The sequence below is a fragment of the Coregonus clupeaformis genome, unplaced genomic scaffold (genome assembly GCF_020615455.1).
Source record: "Coregonus clupeaformis isolate EN_2021a unplaced genomic scaffold, ASM2061545v1 scaf0224, whole genome shotgun sequence".
NCBI lineage: Eukaryota > Metazoa > Chordata > Actinopteri > Salmoniformes > Salmonidae > Coregonus > Coregonus clupeaformis.
The window spans coordinates 418,030-437,040 of record NW_025533679.1 but is presented as its reverse complement, the minus strand read 5'-3'; the positions used below and the strand labels follow the sequence as shown (position 1 = coordinate 437,040).

At 41.6% G+C, this 19,011-nt stretch overlaps 1 protein-coding gene across 10 annotated transcripts in view; it reads right to left on the bottom strand.

Moving 5' to 3' along the window:
• Positions 1–353: 353 nt before the first annotated feature.
• LOC121558166 (myelin basic protein) overlaps positions 354–19,011 on the bottom strand; it is a 76,523-nt gene continuing 57,865 nt past the window's right edge. For 2 of the 10 annotated variants that reach the window (XR_005998481.2, XR_006658422.1), the window contains 5 exons: positions 17,573–18,097; positions 6,577–6,672; positions 6,155–6,181; positions 4,516–4,590; positions 1,985–2,010 (listed from right to left, as the gene is read on the bottom strand). Coding sequence is in view for 7 of the 10 variants with exons in the window: in XM_041871637.2 (XP_041727571.1) it covers positions 1,975–2,010; positions 4,516–4,599; positions 5,809–5,838; positions 6,155–6,181; positions 6,577–6,672; positions 17,573–17,686 (387 nt within the window). In the remaining 3 variants the exon portion in view is untranslated. Of the gene's footprint in view, positions 2,011–4,326; positions 4,346–4,515; positions 4,600–5,808; positions 5,839–6,154; positions 6,182–6,576; positions 6,673–17,572; positions 18,098–19,011 lie in introns of those variants that run through there. The other 8 variants (XM_041871641.2, XM_041871642.2, XM_041871637.2 and 5 more) reach the window with 8 other exon arrangements.

Below are 19,011 nucleotides of genomic sequence, written 5' to 3'. Positions count from 1 at the left end.
TAAAAACAAATGTCTCTTCTGCCACATTGAGGCATTAAGTTCCTCTCCTTGATTATGCAATTATTGAGCAAACACAATTACTCTTCGAACCAGGAGTGAGAAGCAACTCTGTCATGAGTGTTTCATTTTTTACATTTTACATTTTAGTCATTTAGCAGACGCTCTTATCCAGAGCGACTTACAGTTAGTGAGTGCATACATTTTCATACGACATAATGACCTGACCTAAACAAAGATGGATACCGCAGCGGAGTTGAATGTTTCATCACTTCTTGTACCCTACACCTGCAAGTTACTGCATGTGTGTACACTACTTTTAAACTTCTATCAAACAACACAACCAGAGACCCATAACCGTTTTATGATTTTTAATTCCTTTATTTATTTTTTCAAGTTATTAAGTAGCTGGTCGTACATCTTTTTAATTCAGATACAACAATGAGGGTCTCAAGAGTTTCATTTACATTCATTCACAGGACCCATACAAAAACGCGCACACACACATTAAGACGTGGGTGAGGGGCGACGGGGGCAGGCAGAGTATGCTACAGATTACACACGTTTGTTTTTAAACAAATGGAGGAAAGACACTTTGGCGTGGGGGTATTGGACAGTACAGTGGCAGTAATAAGCAGTTTATGCAACTCCTCGTTCGTGCCTTGGTCAACGAACTCCACGTCCTCTATCCATCTTCATCTTTTTTTAATAACATTTATGCTTTTACACAGTTAAATAACGAGCACCTTTATGACAGTGTTGGTCTTTTAATATCCACATAGAGTAAACACAGCACATTGTTTTTGGCAGTCAGAAATGGCATTGCTTCAGCTAGCTGTTTTGTATTCATATTTTGTGCAGTGCTTCAATAGATATATAAAGCAAGAGACACTTAAGACAGAGAAGACTACAGAATCTAGACTACACTAATGGGGAAAGGGTCTGAATCTGTCATCCCGTTGGAAATGCCATGCTTGTAGCAGGTCCAGCGTGAGCTTGGTTTCAGAGCAGTCAGTGTCTGCTTTTCAAGGGTCAAAACAGTGCACTTCAGAAGAATCTCTGTTATATCTGGATGGGAAAACTCCCAATACCATACACATTAGTGTCTTAATCAATCTACATGTACTGGAAAACAATATTAGAAATGATAACATTATCCATTGATTTCTACAATTCAGTGGATACTACAGACAGATACTTTTTAGTAGGTTAACAACTTTCAGTAGCTCGATGTCATTTTACCACCGAATGTCACAGGCAGCCATAGACCCTAATGTAAAAACATGGAAGGACAGCAACACTTAAGACAGGACACTTACACTGATGATACAGGAGGGTAGACATACAAACACATGACCAACTGGCCATCACAACAACACATGCAAGCTGAGTAAGACAATGCTTTGCTATGAATTCATATCAGGATGTACAGAAATGGGAGAGTGGGTGTGGTTTGGGGGAAACGACAAAGACAAGAATGACAAGACACTTAATCACTCGTTTCTGAACCAGAACCAGACCTGCTCACACTTTCACAACCACAAGCGGTCAGGGCCAGGTCTGTTGGACCTAAGCTACTTCAGCCAGGTCTGGTCCAGTTAGCCAGCCTTGTTAGACAACTCTATACAGACAGACAGAAATAGAAATGAAGACACAGGTAGTGTAGCGCTACGACAGGTCCTTTAGGCTATAAGGGGGGTCCGGATGACTTCAGCGACAGTTCACATCCAAGATGGCTGCACGGGAGGGAGGAGCAGGAGCGGGGGCGTGGGGGGGGGGGGGCACAGATTGTGTCGCTATATCTACCAGCCGGCTGCGGTGGGGAGGCATTTGAGTTATAAAATTGTTAGAAAAAGTGTTAGAAAAGCAGGGAGAGGTGTGTGAGTCTAGACAAATATTTGTTCTTTTATCTTCTTTGTTTTCCCCCACTTGTGTCCCTTTTCTTGACATCTGCCCTTGTGCTCTTGAAAGGGGACCTCATTTTTTGGGTAGAGACCCAGTCCGGCTTGCGCCCTGCAAGAGAGAGAGAGAGACGAAACACATCATCAGGAAATTGACTGTTTTTGTCATTTGCTAACGATGCTCACTAAAGGGACCTGCTAATTACAATAGGACACACATGTCCAGCTGTATATTGCCGTAGGAGGGTAACACAGTCTATGTGGCCTTCAGCATTGTGTACTATTGTTTTGTTAGAATAGGTGGGTGAGTTCTAGGCCTACATTATTTACATAATTGTTTATTTTGTGAATTCTTGGCTATGCCTTAAAAAGAAACATCTCCCAGTTCTAATTTGCATGTTGTGGCCAAAACGGATCAATGATGTGTTGTACTGTGTTCACCAAGCTCATTCCCAAGAATAGATTGTGCATTTTCTCGTGGGGATATAAAAGTGGGAGAAAGAGGGGAAGATTGGAACGGAACAAAGATTATACAAATTAGACAATTCTTTGGGGAGAACGATTGGAATGAATATAATCCATAACATACAAAGCCTTTAAATCTCTTAAAACAAAAGGATATGGGAGGAAACGGGCCAAGTTCTGAGCCATTCTTACAGCAATTTGAGCTGAAAATCATTATCGGTTCGAAATAAACTAATTAGAATGCAGTAACAGAACTGGAGAATGGAAAACACCAGAAGCGCTAGATATGGTGGCTTTAGCTTAACGCCAATTAGGCAGAGAGATTGTGGGGAAACAAGCTATGAGCAAGAGAAGATTGGTGTACTATTTACCCACACATTTGTAGATGTAATCATCTTCTTCATCTTTTAGTTTCATAATGCTACATAGTCCAGCTAGCAAAGACACCATGCAGGGAAAATGTAGTCTAAGATATACAGATACTCTAAACATTTTTAAAAGTCTACTTTTAAAAAGTCTCCCCTGTAGGGTATGATGAAGATGACTGTGCTTGGTTGCCTTGCTGATCAACATACCCACTGTGAGTGCACTGACTGCACCTATAGGAACATCAGCTTCCTGTGCCTATTCTGCAAAATTAAAATAACTATCTGAAGCTTGGGCCAGACTGGCTAATTAAAATTCTGCCAGTGACCTCCGGAGCATTTCCCAGAGATTAGCATTCACCGTGCCATGTTGAGAAAGATACGCGGAGAGCGTAAGAGAAGGAGAGTGACAGACAGACAGAGGCGGAGACAGAGAAAGAGAGGCAGAGACCAAAAGAGAGAGGCAGAGAGTGATACAATAGAGACAGAGAAGAGAGCCAAAAAGTGACAAAGACAGGCAGAGACCGAGATGGGGAGAGAGAGACAGAAAGAGAGATACAGAGACAGAAAGACAGAAAGAAATACGTTTCAGTGTGCCATGGCTCTACCGAGGACATTGTCCCTCTCTACTGTCGGGGAGCGTGTCAGCTGTTGCTGACAGGTTGTGAAGTGAATGTACTGCTTAAGTACTGTATCAGTACTGCTCCAGTTCAGAGCCTGTCACCTCACAGCGGGAGCAGAAGGATAAACGTGGCCTGGAATAAACAATAAGCAAAACTGTTGAGTCAGGGAGAGTCTGTACATTTTAGATGCTGCTGATTGTAGCAAAAATATCTCAAATCTCTCTGTTCAAACACCTCAGTCCTCTGTTTGAGATGCACACATTGGGGTACTATGCTGCTCCTCTGAAAGCCAGGAAGTATTCACTCAAGTGTATATAAGTGTGTCTGCCCTGCCTTGATGTGTGGCCTACTGCGTCGGAGAAAGACGTCTTGTATAAGTCTGTCTGTGCAGTAATACATCCCAGTATCGTATACAGGGTATACCAATGCATGAACCAGATGGTCAATGTAATTAAAAGTGCAATGTCCTAGTTGTAGAAAGAATGAATGGCACTGCTTCTATAATAGCTTGGCTAGCCTGACGGTGTGTTTGCAGTCGCATAAGCCATCGGTAAAGTGAGCAAAGCTACCACATGCCACAATTGTAATGCTATACATGTCCCATTGCAGTTAGCACAGCTCTTAGAACAGCCATTAAGAGTACGCAGGACTCCTATCCCTAAAGCTTGCTCCTAAGCAATTTATTTCACAGCCCCGTGTAGGCCCACAGGTGCAACGTCACTGCCTGCAATTAAGCAGCCGATTATGTTAGGTGCTACAAAAATAGCATTACCTTTGACATCAAACTGCACTCTTTAATGCATGAAGCCTGTAGCATCAGCCAGACACTGTAATTATCACTGTCTAGAGACTGTCTCAAGGTGCTGGTGGTATGATAGGCAATGGAAGGTGTCACCTAAGCCTATCAACGTTGAATAAATGCATAGCAAGTAAGAGTAAATATATATTGCCGCTCATGACTCATCAGCTACTCACTGAATGCTGGGTATCATCACTGAGGTGAAAGAAGAAGAGAGAGACAGACAGGGAGGAATAAAAGAGAAAGAAAGAGCCCATCAAGTGCACATTCTGGAATTCGTCTCAATACCATACAAAGTGAATTATATAATTAGATATTCCCTTTTTCTGTTATTGTAAAAGACAGATTAGAGAGTTTTTGTTTACCATTTTGAAGATCTTGGACAGGGTTCCACTGTCTCCTGCACCGGCCTTCTTCGCCTTAGCGGATCCTGTTGACTTCTGAGACCCCTGGAAGAGAGCAGGGATGAGGTAAGACACTGGGAGACATATTATTATTGTTGTTGTCAGTTAGCATGGCGGCCCAGTCAGTGTGTGCTTTTGCCAACTCATCTCTGTGTTTGTTCATCGAAATGATTTACTAATGGCTAAAAAGCGGCATCATATGTACATATCTTACGTGGGTATTGCATGGTTGTTTAGTACAAAACAATGTTTTCTGATAATATCCTGTTGCATTAAAACAATAGAAGCGATAGCCTTGTCCCCAGGTTCAACTGAGAGCCAGCAGGTGACGAGGTTATAGAAGAGATGGCTACAACACAACCAGCCTGGATCAAAAAGTGGCTAATTTGTGGTGGCATTGAAGCAGTGGAGCAAATCAATCTGAGTCAAAGTGGAAGTGCTTCACTTAAGCACTTTCTAAATTCAATCTCAGTAACAGCTAAGCTTTGGCTACTCTGACTCTCACAGGGGGATTAGACTGAACTGTTCAAGTAAAACTCCAATAAACATACACAAGGATTAATTAAATGGTGGGGAGGAACACTTCAAAGTGTTATTTAAAGATCCCTTACCTCAGAGAAGAGCTTTAAAGGTCTCATCCCTTTTTTTATAGTGTTAGCTGTTATGTGTGACTCATAACACCCACAACACACACACACACTGGAATGGAGTCAATGGAATGGTATCAAACGTGTGGTTTCCATGTGGTTGATAGCATTCCATTGAATCCATTCCAGGCATTGCTATGAGCCGTCCTCCCCTCAGCAGCCTCCACTGACAAACATACACACAGAGACATACAGAGACACACACAAAGACACAAACGCATGTACACACACACACACACACGCGGGCATGCACGCTCGTACACACACACACACAGGGGCCAAGAGAAGAGGACGAGACTTCAAATTCAGCAGGGCGAATAAGAAAAAGCAGGATTAAGCTGCTGGTTATCATATCGAAAGGGAAAAACGACTTCAGCAAATAAAGAACTGGATATTCAATTGAGCCAGAGGCGGAGAGCTTGCCAAACAAAACCACTCAAAACGTGATTTAATAAAAGAGAAAAACTAATGAGGGAGTTATGCATGTACTGTATGCATGGATTACAACAAGCTCTCAAGCCTTAAAATGGCTACAGAATATATTGTTTAAGGAACGGCCTCGGATTTTTCTCTTCGTTTTCTTTAGCTGTAGCGTTTAACCACGTACCAGGCCTAGTTTCGCAGTCATTGCCGTCCACTGGACAAGGACATGTAAGAGACAGAGACAGGGAATAGACAGGAGTGAGACACAGGGGCGAGGAGAGGAAAGTTAAACACAAGTCTTACTCAGAGAAAAGGCAGTGCAGCAAGAAGAGAGTCCACATCCAGGGAAGAGCAGAGTAAGGCAGACGCTCGCATCATCAGAGAGAGCACAGATTCAGTGACATACAGTGCACGACATTCAGTGACATCACATGTTAACAAAGCTAAATACACAATCACATCCAAAGGCTAAAACAATCTTCAACTCCTCTATTGGACAATATTGGCAAAGAGTAAGATAAAATGCTCACCCTAGACTTAGGAGGGGCAGGGGACACCTGAGGGGAGAGAGTGACACAGACCTTTAGAAATACAATAGATCAGGGTATTTCTCATTACATTTTAGTCATTTAACATACACTCTTATCCAGAGCGATTTACAGGAGCAATTAGGGCTAAGTGCCTTGCTCAAGATTTTTCACCTAGTTGGCTCAGGGATTCAAACCAGTGACCTTTCGGTTACTGGCCTAAAGCTCTTTCTACTGCTAGGCTACCTGCTCTTAACCGCTAGGCTACCTGCTCTTAACCGCTAGGCTACCTGCTCTTAACCGCTAGGCTACCTGCTCTTAAACGCTAGGCTTCCTGTTCTTAACTGGTAGGCTTCCTGCCGCCCTCATATCAACAAGTCAAACATCAACAGTAGTAGGCAAACTATGCAAATAGGGTGACTCACGATTGTTCTGAAGAGGCGCACAACAGCGTTCTCCCCACCCTTAGGGGCTGCCTTGGCAGGTCTGGCTGGAGAGGAGGACAGGCCACGGAAAGAACCCTGGAGGAAATGGAGGGAGGGATGGAAGAAGGAAAGGAGGGAGGGATGGAAGAAGGAAAGGAGGGAGGGATGGAAGAAGGAAAGGAGAGAGGGATGGAAGAAGGAAAGGAGGGAGGGATGGAAGAAGGAAAGGAGAGAGGGATGGAAGAACATTATAAAGGCACAGCAGGATTACATATAGCCCAACACAACATAACAATACAGTCTTCCCTGAACCAGACCAGGCTCTACTCTGGCTCCACTCTCCAGTTCTTGAAAGGTGTTACCATTGGAAACAGCTGGTGGCATATTGCCAAACACCAGGGAAGCTGGAGCACATTTCCTGGGGCTGTAGAACGGCTTCTTCTTCAGATGGCGAGACTAACTGGGGAGCTCTTACCATCACAGAGGACCTGAGATAAGCTCTCCGAGTCATTCACAGCAGACTGACGTGGGTGCCCACAGATAACGCCCATCCAAAACTAATTAAAACTGAAAATAAGTGATTCAAAACTAACTGGATGAAGGAATTATACATAAATGAATGAAGTCAGTAAGAAATGTTTTGGATCTTTGCAAAGTGCGGTAAATATCAACACTAAATGCTGTTGAAGGGGAAGTTAAGTAGAGATCAATACAATTAAGTTGTACTTCAGACAAACAAAACTTTAGAGCGTTGGATAGGGATGGATGTAAAATTATCTCATTCTCCTGAACTTGAACAAATAGCATCCCCTCTCTCTCTCACAATAGGCTCTAACATGTACTTTGCAGACAACACACAATTGGAACCTTAATTAAAATGGTGTGATTCTGAAATGATTAATTGTCATTTTCTCAATAATAACCCTGATTATTCCGTCGGCTATTTAGGGGTATGTTTGTGAATAACATCCTTTGATATAGCGAAACCCATTTGTTCCTAATGAGTGCCTCTCTCTCTGTGGTATTTTGTGGAGTGAGAGTGAGGGTACCTTTGAGACTGAGGCTGTCACTGAATCACTCTGATTATACCTTTGAAAGAACCTTACCGAAATGAGAGGGCAAACTTTCACCCGTGTCCATCATTCACATTATAACACACTCATTAATGCTCCAATTGCATGTCATTCACTGTCTTTGTTGCCCATATATGGATGGATGGTTGGATGGATGTAGACTCATGCAGACAATGACCTAAGTAAAGAAATACATTACCATAGAAAATGTGTTTGTGCTTATGAGCATTATACTCTCCAATAAATAGGTATCTAATGCGGAGGACCAGAGGTCATTTAGAATATATCAAACTAAGCGTATCATTCTACTGAAAGTGGATGATAATATCCAACACATTATGAATACAGATGATGCTCAGTAGAATAGCCAGGCAGCACGGGTGTTGGTTGGTCAGCTTGTTCCCTATAAGCAAAATACATTGAAAAGACGTTGAAAAGACGTTTGTTTCAACCAGAAAGTGCTCACTGGGTTTGTGCTGGAGCTGGTACAGGTGAATGAATCCCACTGCTTGTTGTTGTTGTGAAGAACTGATCTGCCTCACAGCTGCGACCGGATGACTCAACGGTTATTCTTTCTGTGTCCCAGCAGCTCTGTCACCAAGATGGAGACAACTGGATTGCGTCCCAAATGGCACCCTATTCCCTATATAGTGTACTACCTTTGACCAAAGCCCATCAAAAGTAGTGTACTATATAAGGAATATGGTGCCGTTTGGGATTCAGTCCGAGGGGTTCATTACTGATAGCCATTGCAGAACCCTGTCCACAGTTGATTAGGAATTATTTATTTTGAACATTGACTTGAGGTCTCAAGTGCACATTGTCACATCAAAGTTATGAACTACACACATCAGAAGTTCCAGTTATGTTCCCACTAAGTACAGTTCCAGAGATTGAGTAGCCTGAGAGAGAGTGTTAGGAAGAGAAAGTGTAGTCAGAAAGTGGAGGGAGAGAAGTAGAGTGAGAGAGACATTGAAAGACAGGGGTAAGACAGGCAAAGAGTTAGTAAAAGAGGAATAGACGTGAAGAGAGAGAGAGAGGTGCTCAGTAGTGATTTCAGTGTTGCCTCGGGTTTGTCTAGACCAATTAGACCAAAAATTATACAGTACTGTATGTTACATCACGTTGGCATTTTAGCTGATTCAGATTTTTTGTAAAGTATTGTTCTGTGGAAGTTTTAGGACTCTAGGAGTCACAGGATGTTGGTGGCACCTTAATTGTGGAGAACCGGCTTGTGGTAATGACTGGATCGGAATCAGTGGAATGGTATCAAATACATCAAACACATGGTTTCTAGGTGTTTGATGCCATTCCATTTGCTCTGTTCCATTATTATTAGCTGTTCTCCCCTCAGCAGCCTCCTATACTAGGAGTAAAAGGTCATTCAAAATGCATCATGGATTCAGGCAATAGTTCTGAAAGTAAAACATATTTTTGTACTTTTTTTTTTATTCAACTTTTTTTTTCAGAACACCGACAAGTCAGTAAATCCTCTCTACCTTATTTTGCATTGCGTAATCCTAAATTCTGAATTTAGAATCCGTTTAGATTTATTTGTAAAGAAGGATCACAATATTTAGTTTTGAACTTCACGTCCTTTACTGAATCATGTTGCATTGGATGTTGTCAGTATAGGTTTTAATTTTCCAACACAAGAGGAGTGTTCAAAGGACAACGGTATTCTGACGCATGGAGGGTCCTTTCAGGATAGAGCAGAGCAGGGGATAATTGCGTAGGGTGGGAGAGAGGAAGGGATGGAGGGAATGTTTTCCCCTCTCTGTTTGATGTTTGAAGTGTATGAGAGATAAGTGTGTGTTCCTGGCGCGGACCACATTGTCATTTGCCCACAATTCAGACTTCACAAAGTAGCTGTGCTCATTCCACAGCGAAAAAGAAAAACAACAAAAATGTAACTTTCATGAAGCTGCAAAGCCCGTTTCATCCTCAACATCCATGATTGAATTTACATAACAATGGACGTCCAGTCATCATTTCTAAACTCAGCTAGCTGCTAGCATGGCAGCCCAGCCATGATAGGGAACGTTCGATAACACTTCATTTGACACTTCACTATCCCATTAACACGTCAAGTGTCGTTTCACTATGAATTTTTGTCTACAATTTTATGACACCCCTGACATAGAGGCTGTTATTCAGGGGTGTTAGGTCAGTACAATCATAATGCAAAACGTTACCTCTATCATGACAACAGGAATGGATTTGACACCAGATTACACCTTCATGCTAATGTCACAGTGACATGTCAAATAAAGTGTAACCAACGGTTTCCTGCAGTGAAGAACAAGGTCACCTAGACCCAGGTAGAGAGAGTATTCAGGACTCATAGGACACCTCCTCCCTGAGGATTTAATTACAGTCAAACCTCTCTCCTCAGACGTGCAGGAGGTCAAACCTGGACAGACGCTGATTCCTTCAAAAATGTATCACGGTCAATCATTTATTCTGGAATAAATTAATTGTAATAATGTATAATTTATTAAGGAGCAGGAGGTTGGTGGGCCACATCCTATCCTATTGAGACAGTGTGTGAGTTATTGTGGACACACAAAAATCACAAACCGCCCATTGTCAAATAAACAGATCTTACCCACATTAGGTGCAACATCCATAAACCATACATTAAAATTATGTATATACAGTGCATGCTCCTTCTCAATCCATCACAGCTTCACATTTGACTTGGATTTGATTGATCACAAAGAACAATGTCCGTCAGTGTCATAACTGACAACTCGCCGATTGATTAATAAGACTCACCGGCTGCAGATCCACTAGCCACTGAGTGACTCCTTTGGAGTGAAATCTACTGTAACAGTTCATAGTCTTAGGAGGACAGACTTTTTGAAGTACTTCTACTGCCAGATGACCTCTTCAGTTGTCTCTGTGCTGCAACTTCTCCAACTATTTCGGAGAAGCTAGCAGGAATTGGACAACTACCTCATGGGGTCGACAGTGTAAAACAAAGTGTCATATTAGAAAGCAGTGTAGCTCTAGGTCATTCCCTAACACTGACAACAATAACAAGACTAAGTTGGGGACTACAATCTAATAAACCATAGTTGAACTGGTTCTTTACCATCCAAAACCAGGCTCCTGGGCCTAACGTCTAGTGAGACCTAGCTCTTGACTTTTGACAGTGCTTGTTTTACAGTGCCAGGTGAAAGTAAGGCTATAGTAGGTATGCTCTACACTCCTCCGTTCTCATCAAATCTGGATCCTAAAACAAACTGTTTTATAAATGTAGTGCTCAGAGGAAGTTCAGATTATTTGTCTTGTCCTTGTTTCACTCTCAAATAGGAACACTTTAGAAGAAATGCAAATGAGACTGCACTCTGGCTATCTCTATTAATGTCTTCGATTTTGTAAAATATACACATTGAAAAATTATGAACAAGGTAGCATTGACTCTTTGATTTTGGACCATGAGGCACATCTAATGAATTCAATGAGAAGTAGCATCTCATTGGCAATTCCAGTCCACTCATTCATATTCAGTTATGAATGAAAATACTTCACAGGAGGTCTCCAAAAAGTGAGACAGACAATAAAGTGAGACAGACAAAGTGAGACAGACTTTCTTGTTTTCATTTTGTATTCAGGTTGGTTTTGAAAATAGCTGTTATTTGCCCCTTTGCTAACCTGAATACAAAATGAAAACAATAAATAAACACTGTTGTTTTATCCTGATGTACTATATCTTGATAAGCTTTCCAAGATGTTCAATTAAAAAGCAATTCCCAAAATACTTTCAATTAAAAAAGCATCAAATACAAATGTGACTGATTTATAATTTTCAGTTGAATAAAAGTGATAAGGCAGACAGTACTAAGATGAATTTCCAAAAGAAAGAATTCAGCAAATTAACCTGGTCACAGATCTGTTAATGCTGTCTTGTCAAATCCTATGGTCATTGTCATGCCAAACATGATTACCTTCTCACTGTGCCCATCAATGACAGCATGATCAGATACGGAGATTGAGGTGAGGCCAGGCCAGGCTGTTTGGCATTACAACAAATATAGGAGTTGGCTAAGAAAGCGCAGATAGATCTGGGACCAGGGTGTCAGTCATTCTTTCATCTGCGGCCAAGGAACAAGACATTAGCCCATATTTTACATAGCTACTTAATACAAGCTGAGCTAAGAGTAAGCCTCATATTCCCATTAAGTCTACACAACACTTCTCCCAGCATTGTCTAGACAAGTATCCTGTTACTGCAGAGTGTAGTCTTATCCAGTCAAGAAGTGAAAAGACAAACCAATTGGGAATAGTTTGATGATGTACATTCCATTTCCTCTTCAACTGGGCCAGTTTCTCCATTGGCTATTCCTAGCATAGACCACCTCAGCCCAGCATGAGAGGTTTCTCCTCAAGCTAGCCTGGATCGAAACTGAAATGTCCGTCAACGTCACTGACTGAGGGCATACAATGTGAAAATCAGCAATAACCACTATGCTCAAATCAGTGTGAAAGTGTCCAGTTATGTTTTTGTTCCAAACATTCTGTGGTGTGACTGCACCTGTTGTTAGCAGAATAGTTAGAAGGACATACATCGTACTGTTGCATCAGAGGAGGGTTATTAAAAGTGACATTACATAATAAAAACAACAACAATACAAAAGCATAACAAACACTGCTCAGGGTGGGTATTGTTAAGAGAGTTTAATCAAGCCATTTATCCAAATGCTCAGAACAGGATCAGGTTAGGAACAGATGTTGGTCATTACAATTCACAGGAAATACAAACAAAATTACAAGCATCGGTTGGATAACTCAAAGCATTACAAAAGGGATCAGAGAATAGGATCTATAGATCCACCCTGGGATCAAACAGACCCCCCCCCCCCCGACAGGGGAAAGGAAGACCTGGGTTCAAATACTATTTGAACTCTTTAAAATACTTTTAGCGTTTGCTTTAGTCTGCCTAGAGTTCCAGATGGGCAGGGTTTGCACTTTTGCGACTATTCTATTGGCTCCATTGCGCCAGGCAAGCTCAATCAAGCCCAGCTGAAGTATTTGAAATTATTTTAAATAGTATTTGAACCAGGTCTGGGTAAAAGACACCAGTGAACCTGAGCGGTGCTCCATCTAGCTGGCGGGAGGAGTTAAGCTCTTAGAAGCTTTTGGCCAAGACACTGGGGTTGAGTTAGTCCGGGTATCAGTCTGCTTCTGCTATCATGACGCTCCTTGTCATGCACATTTTTTTTGGGATGTTTGTCATGATGGCACGAACAGACTGGTACCCAGGCCAAGGATGAGTGCAAAACATTTTGGGTTCTGAATCATAAACTGTTGTTGTACTCGAACATTCTTCAGGCTATCGGGTCCTAGTTCTGACAAAGTTACCCAATAGACCCCATATTTTAATTGGCTTATTTTGATGTCATGGGGTTCAGTTTCATGGTGACTGCACATATACACTCAGTTATCCATCAAATTAGTCTAATAAGGTCTTCCCCATTCTGAATAATATGGATTACCAATCAGCTTTGACAGGTAACAAATTGGCTTAAGTTCCTGAGGTTAAACCAGTTGTCTTTGTTTTTGGTGATATCTTTATAATTTCTTAAAGTAAATATGACATCTCCATGATGACTCCTGAGTGGCGCAGTGGTCTAAGGCACTGCATCGCAGTGCTAACTGTGCCACTAGAGATCCTGGTTCGAATCCAGGCTCTGTCGCAGCCGGCCGCGACCGGGAGACTCATGGGCGGCGCACAATTGGCCCAGCGTCGTCCAGGGTAGGGGAGGGAATGGCCAGCAGGGATGTAGCTCAGTTGATAGAGCATGGCGTTTGCAACGCCAGGGTTGTGGGTTCGATTCCCACGGGGGGCCAGTATAAAAAAATAAAAAAAATGTATTCACTAACTGTAAGTCGCTCTGGATAAGAGCGTCTGCTAAATGACTAAAATGTAAATGTAAATGTAAGATTCCCATGAACTAGTTTCAAACCAGGATCAACTAATTAAAAGACAAAAAATACAGGTGAAACCAAGACAAGAATGTACAACAGAAAGAGCTAATTCCAGTTTGTGAAAGGATCAATGGCTCAATAGTGAATGTTCATATCTGTCAACAACAGTAGCCCTTTCCTGCAGTCAAATGACCTAGTGGCCTCATGAGTGGAATGTTATTCATATTTTTCATAATTTCATAATTACTAAACATATTTATTTATTTATTTTACAAAATGTCAGTCTGAGTGAGGTGTATACTTTTGTTTCAAAGTAGATTTTTTAAAGACTACCAAGAAACGCTGTGACCCTGATTTAGCCCACTGCAGTAAAAGGTTAAAGGGCAATTCTACCACTTTTCAACTTGCTGTTCATTATCTCCAGCACACTACCAGTGGCTACATATGTGAAAACAGCTAATTTCAACTTTTTGTAGAAACAAATATAAAGTCAATTACTTCTACCCAATGACATCATCAAAAACATTTTAAAAATTGTGATTTTCAAACACTATGAGATTTGTGGTGACATGGGGAGCTAGCAACTTGTTGCAGGTTTTGAAAATCACCGTTTTGTTTTTCATATTAATGCTACCCTGTGACCCTGAAAAGCATTTTAAAAATGTAGGACCTATCTTCTTATTTTTTAACCACAGATCATAGAAACACACTGTTTTTACATATGTAGACACTGGTTTGGTGCTGGAGATAATTAATATGAGGTTCCCATACCAGTTGAAAGCAACTATACATGTATGACTCAATCATGCTCAAGGGTACACAGCGACAACATTTGATAGTGTTCTACATGGTATTCTTTCATCACTGTAATGGATATGGCCACTAATGCTGAGGTTCTAAGGAAAATATGCATTGAAAACGTCATAACTATTTTATGTTTTGTTATAAACTATTTGTATAAGATTAAAGGCCCAGGGCAGTCAAAAATGTGACTTTCCTGTGTTTTATATACACTCAGTGTACAAAACATTAGGAACACCTGCTCTTTCCATGACATACACTGACCAGGTGAATCCAGCTGAAAGCTATGATCCCTTATTGATGTCACTTGTTAAATCCACTCCATTCAGTGTAGATGAAAGGGAGGTTAAAGAAGGATTTCTAAGCCTTGAGACTATTGAGACATGGATTGTAGTATGTGTGCCATTCAGAGGGTGAATGGGCAAGACAAAATATTTAAGTGCCTTTGAACGGGATTTGGTAGTAGGTGCCAGGCACACCGGTTTGAGTATGTCAAGAACTGCAACGCTGCTGGGTTTTTCACACTCAACAGCTTCCTGTGTGTATCAAGAATGCTCCACCACCCAAAGGACATCCAGCCAACTTGACACAACTGTGGGAACCATTGGAGTCAACATGGGCCAGCATCCCTGTGGAACACTTTCGACACCTTGTAGAGTCCATGCCCCGACGAATTGAGGCTGTTCTGAGGGCAAAAGGGGGTTCAACTCAATAGGAAGGTGTTTCCACACTATGAGTTTAGAATAATACTGTGAAAATTATGACAATTCCCTTTTAGTGTAAGAGCTGTCTGAAAAGACAGCCTGTAATGTAAGCCTGTTTTGGTGGGATCACCAGGCGGTAAATTAGTTAATAGACAAATAAGAAAGAGAGTTCCAAACCTCTCTGCCAATAACACCTAGTTTTCCCCTCCCCACTCAGACCACTCCCACACAGTCCTAGCTACATTCTTGCTTGATAAATTGCTCTTTGCTAAGAAGCAATTTTTGTTTCTTTTTGACAATTTCAATTGAAAACAATCACAGTAAGGTACCTGACTGTTACCCAGATATGATTTGATATTAGATTAAAAAAACGGCTACATTGGACCTTTAAGATGTTTGAATTTTTTTTACCTGTTTTTTCCTTTTTCAAACTTTGATCATTGCAGAAAACAATATTCTGCTCGAGGCAACAGAGTTAGGTGGGACACTCATACGTATCATATTTTGGAAATACAAATACTTACTAGACATCTGAAGGCAACCCCTTGGTAAAAACATAAATATTTTTCATGTTTCCTTTAGTCATAAACTAACTCCTCTGATGTAGAAAACAACTTACGATTTCCTGAAAGACAATGAAATTCAAACATCCCCTCAAAAACAGATAAAAAAGATAGAAAACAAAAAGCAAATACTGCCTCAAACGTTCTGTCTTTTTACAATAACTTTGTTCATTCAAATTTGACCGGCAAAACACTGACATTTTCACACGTGGCAGATATGTTTTAGCAGTACATTTCAATTATGTTTAAAACGTGAAATAGAATGGAAACAACCAAATAATTCAGAAATCATTGCTAAAATTACTATGAACTGGGATTTCATTAAAATTTGCAAAAGTCAAAAGATTTTTGTCCTCTCTGAAGTTGTTATTAGGCTTGGGAGAATGCATATTGTTGAGACTGTTCAGACCTCATTCTGCAACCTATTGGATCATCATCTGAAACTACCATTCGCCTCTCTGAACCAATGAGTGGACTGAAACAGAGCTGGACAACATAACAGAGTTGGACTTCAACTCTCTCTTCAATACACTGTACCAACTTCAACACATAACTCTGTTGAAATGTACAGTAAGTTGTGTTTTAGACTTTGCTTTGCTTCCAAAGTTGACAACTGATACACAAACAGTGCCAAGCTGACTGAAATGTGCACTGCAATGGGTTGGCATATCGATCTTTATCTACATCCCCATGTCACCAGCTCAAGGAGAGGCTTTGGGATTTAGCATTAGCATATCACAGAGATATAGAGAGAGCGAGACAAACAAGGCAATGTGGGCTCAACTATTCGCACTTTACCACAACAGTTATCCACACACACCTGTGTTCAGGTAGCTCAGTTGGTAGAGCATGGCGCTTGCTACGCCAGGATAGTGGGTTCAATTCCCGGGACCACCCATACTTAAAATGTATGTACGCATGACTGTAAGTTGCTTTGGATGAAAGTGTCTGCTAAATGACATATATTATCTGAACCTGCTCTCCAACTACACAACGCAGCATCTTGAATTCTACACAAACCCATATAGGATAAGGATTAGCCTAGATAAATGGGGTTTTCTATGGTATGTTGGATTATGTACAATATTATGGGATAGAGCTGCTTTGTAAAGATGGAGTGAGAGAATCCTAGTCGAAGACTCTCTCCACACCCGATGGAGGTCCATGCAAGGCATTTAGGATATAGTTCTCCACCATGGACTATCCACAGTTAAAATGGCTAACAACTAGAGTCAGAAATCAGGAAAGCATAATAATTTCAAGTTTGAGCTTCAATCATAACAGTCTCTCCCAAAATACATCAAAGTAAGGGTGTTGAAATTTATATGAAATTTATACCAATTTCCCCATGAAATCTCCTGAATCGTTACTCTCTCTTAAAAATACCAGATAAAACAACTTTAAAATGGCTCCAGTTTTAGATATATTTATGAGTTAAGCATACAGTATATTCAGAATGAAAGCAAACACACATTTAAATGGAACAATTCAATCATTCACTTGTACTGTACCACAACTATGACCATATAAGTACCGTAGATGCTTTGAAGCTTTAACTGAAATAAAATGTAAAATATGACATTTGACTTTAAGTCATAGCCTCTTTGCGCTACACCAATCTCAAACCACACCCAAATCAGTTCTCCATGTCTAAATGTAGCTTTCAATGCCATTCATTCGCAAATAAGCACATTTCAGGAGAATGTCATTAACTTTGGTACATCACATGAAAAAAACAGAAAAATATTAAATAAAATCTAAGCAAATTGAAACAAAAACTTGTGACAAATTCTTGCAGCTCACAATCTGCCAAATCAGACATCAGTCCCTCAACTTAAGACTGGAAGAGTGAACACAAAAATGAACCATGGTACTTTAGAGGTGTATCTTTAAAACAAATCAAACTCTCCCCTTTCCTCACCTTGCTCTTCCTTTTCTTGTCCCCACCAAAGAAGTTCCCAATTTGATCCATAAGGCCAGGGGCCTTCTTTTTCCTTCCCAGGCTAGACAGTCCAGAGGAGCTTGCAGTTGCCATGTCAGTGGTTTGGGTTGGATAGTGCTGCTAGTATCTCTGTAAGTGGGGTTCTGTCTCTCAGGTGAGAGCGAAGGGGGTATTAAGAGAGAGAAAGGAGAGCAAAGAAACAAACTTAGTCTAGATCCTGATCCTCTGAACCACACTCTGATCCCGCTCCGCTGTGCTCTTGGATGGTCTGTAGCTCATCCGATTCAGAAGGGCGGTCTTTGAAGGTGTTGTCCTCGCGGCCCGGGGCATCTCGGGAGAAGAGGCGGACCAGGTGGGGGCGTGGCACGGCGCTATCGTCAGCATCAGCTGTGCTGGCTTCGTTCCAGGAGCTGCTGGGCCCCTCAGTGCCCGTGGAGTCAGTCACCGCCGCCGCCTTCTCAGAGGGGCAGCCATTGTTCAGGTTCACATCTGCCTCACCCAGGCCTGCGCAGAAACAACAAGGGTTATCTATTGGACTATGGGCCTGCATGGCGCACAAGGGCCCTGCACAATGGGGCCCTTTGACAAGACCCTGCCCTTTCTGCCAGAGAAACTCAACAGAGAAGGGATCCTGAGTGACATGCCCTGTAATAGACCCAGAACATGGATAAAATACATAGCTAGGAGATTATTGCAACTGGGAAAACCATACATTGTTAGCAAGGGTCATTACCTACTATCAAAACGGTTTCACAGTGTCTCCTCCTCAGTCCATGCCAAAAGGTCTTTACAGTTATAATACTGTATAAAAGTAACATAGCATACACATATCATTCCCCAAGCCCAATAGCTCTCTTGGAATGATAATGGCATACTTTCCACATTCCTGTACAGAACTCATTTTACCATGTAATTTGACTGAGAAAACATTATCATTTACAGCAAAGACCTAGGGAATAGTTACAAGGGAGAGGAAGGAATGAGCTGGGGATGATTAGGTGGCCAGATTGGGAATTTAGTCAAGACACAGGGGTTAAGTGCCATGGGATATTTAGTGACCACAGAGAGTCAGGACACCCGCTTAACGTCCCATCTGAAAGACGGCACCCTACACAGGGCAATGTCCCCAATCACTGCCCTGGGGTATTGGGATATATATTTTTTTAGACCAGAGGAAAAAGTGCCTCCTACTGGCCCTCCAACACCACTTCCAGCAGCATCTGGTCTCCCATCCAGGGACCGACCAGGACCAACCCTGCTTAGCTTCAGAGGCATGCCAGCAGTGGGATGCAGGGTGGTACTCATATCCCTAGGTCAGTAATTTGTCATTGAATGTCCAATGCTGAAATGCTAATTCACACGTTTCTCCATTTGTTTTCCACATGTGCGAATGGACCCTAACAGACACTATGGCCATC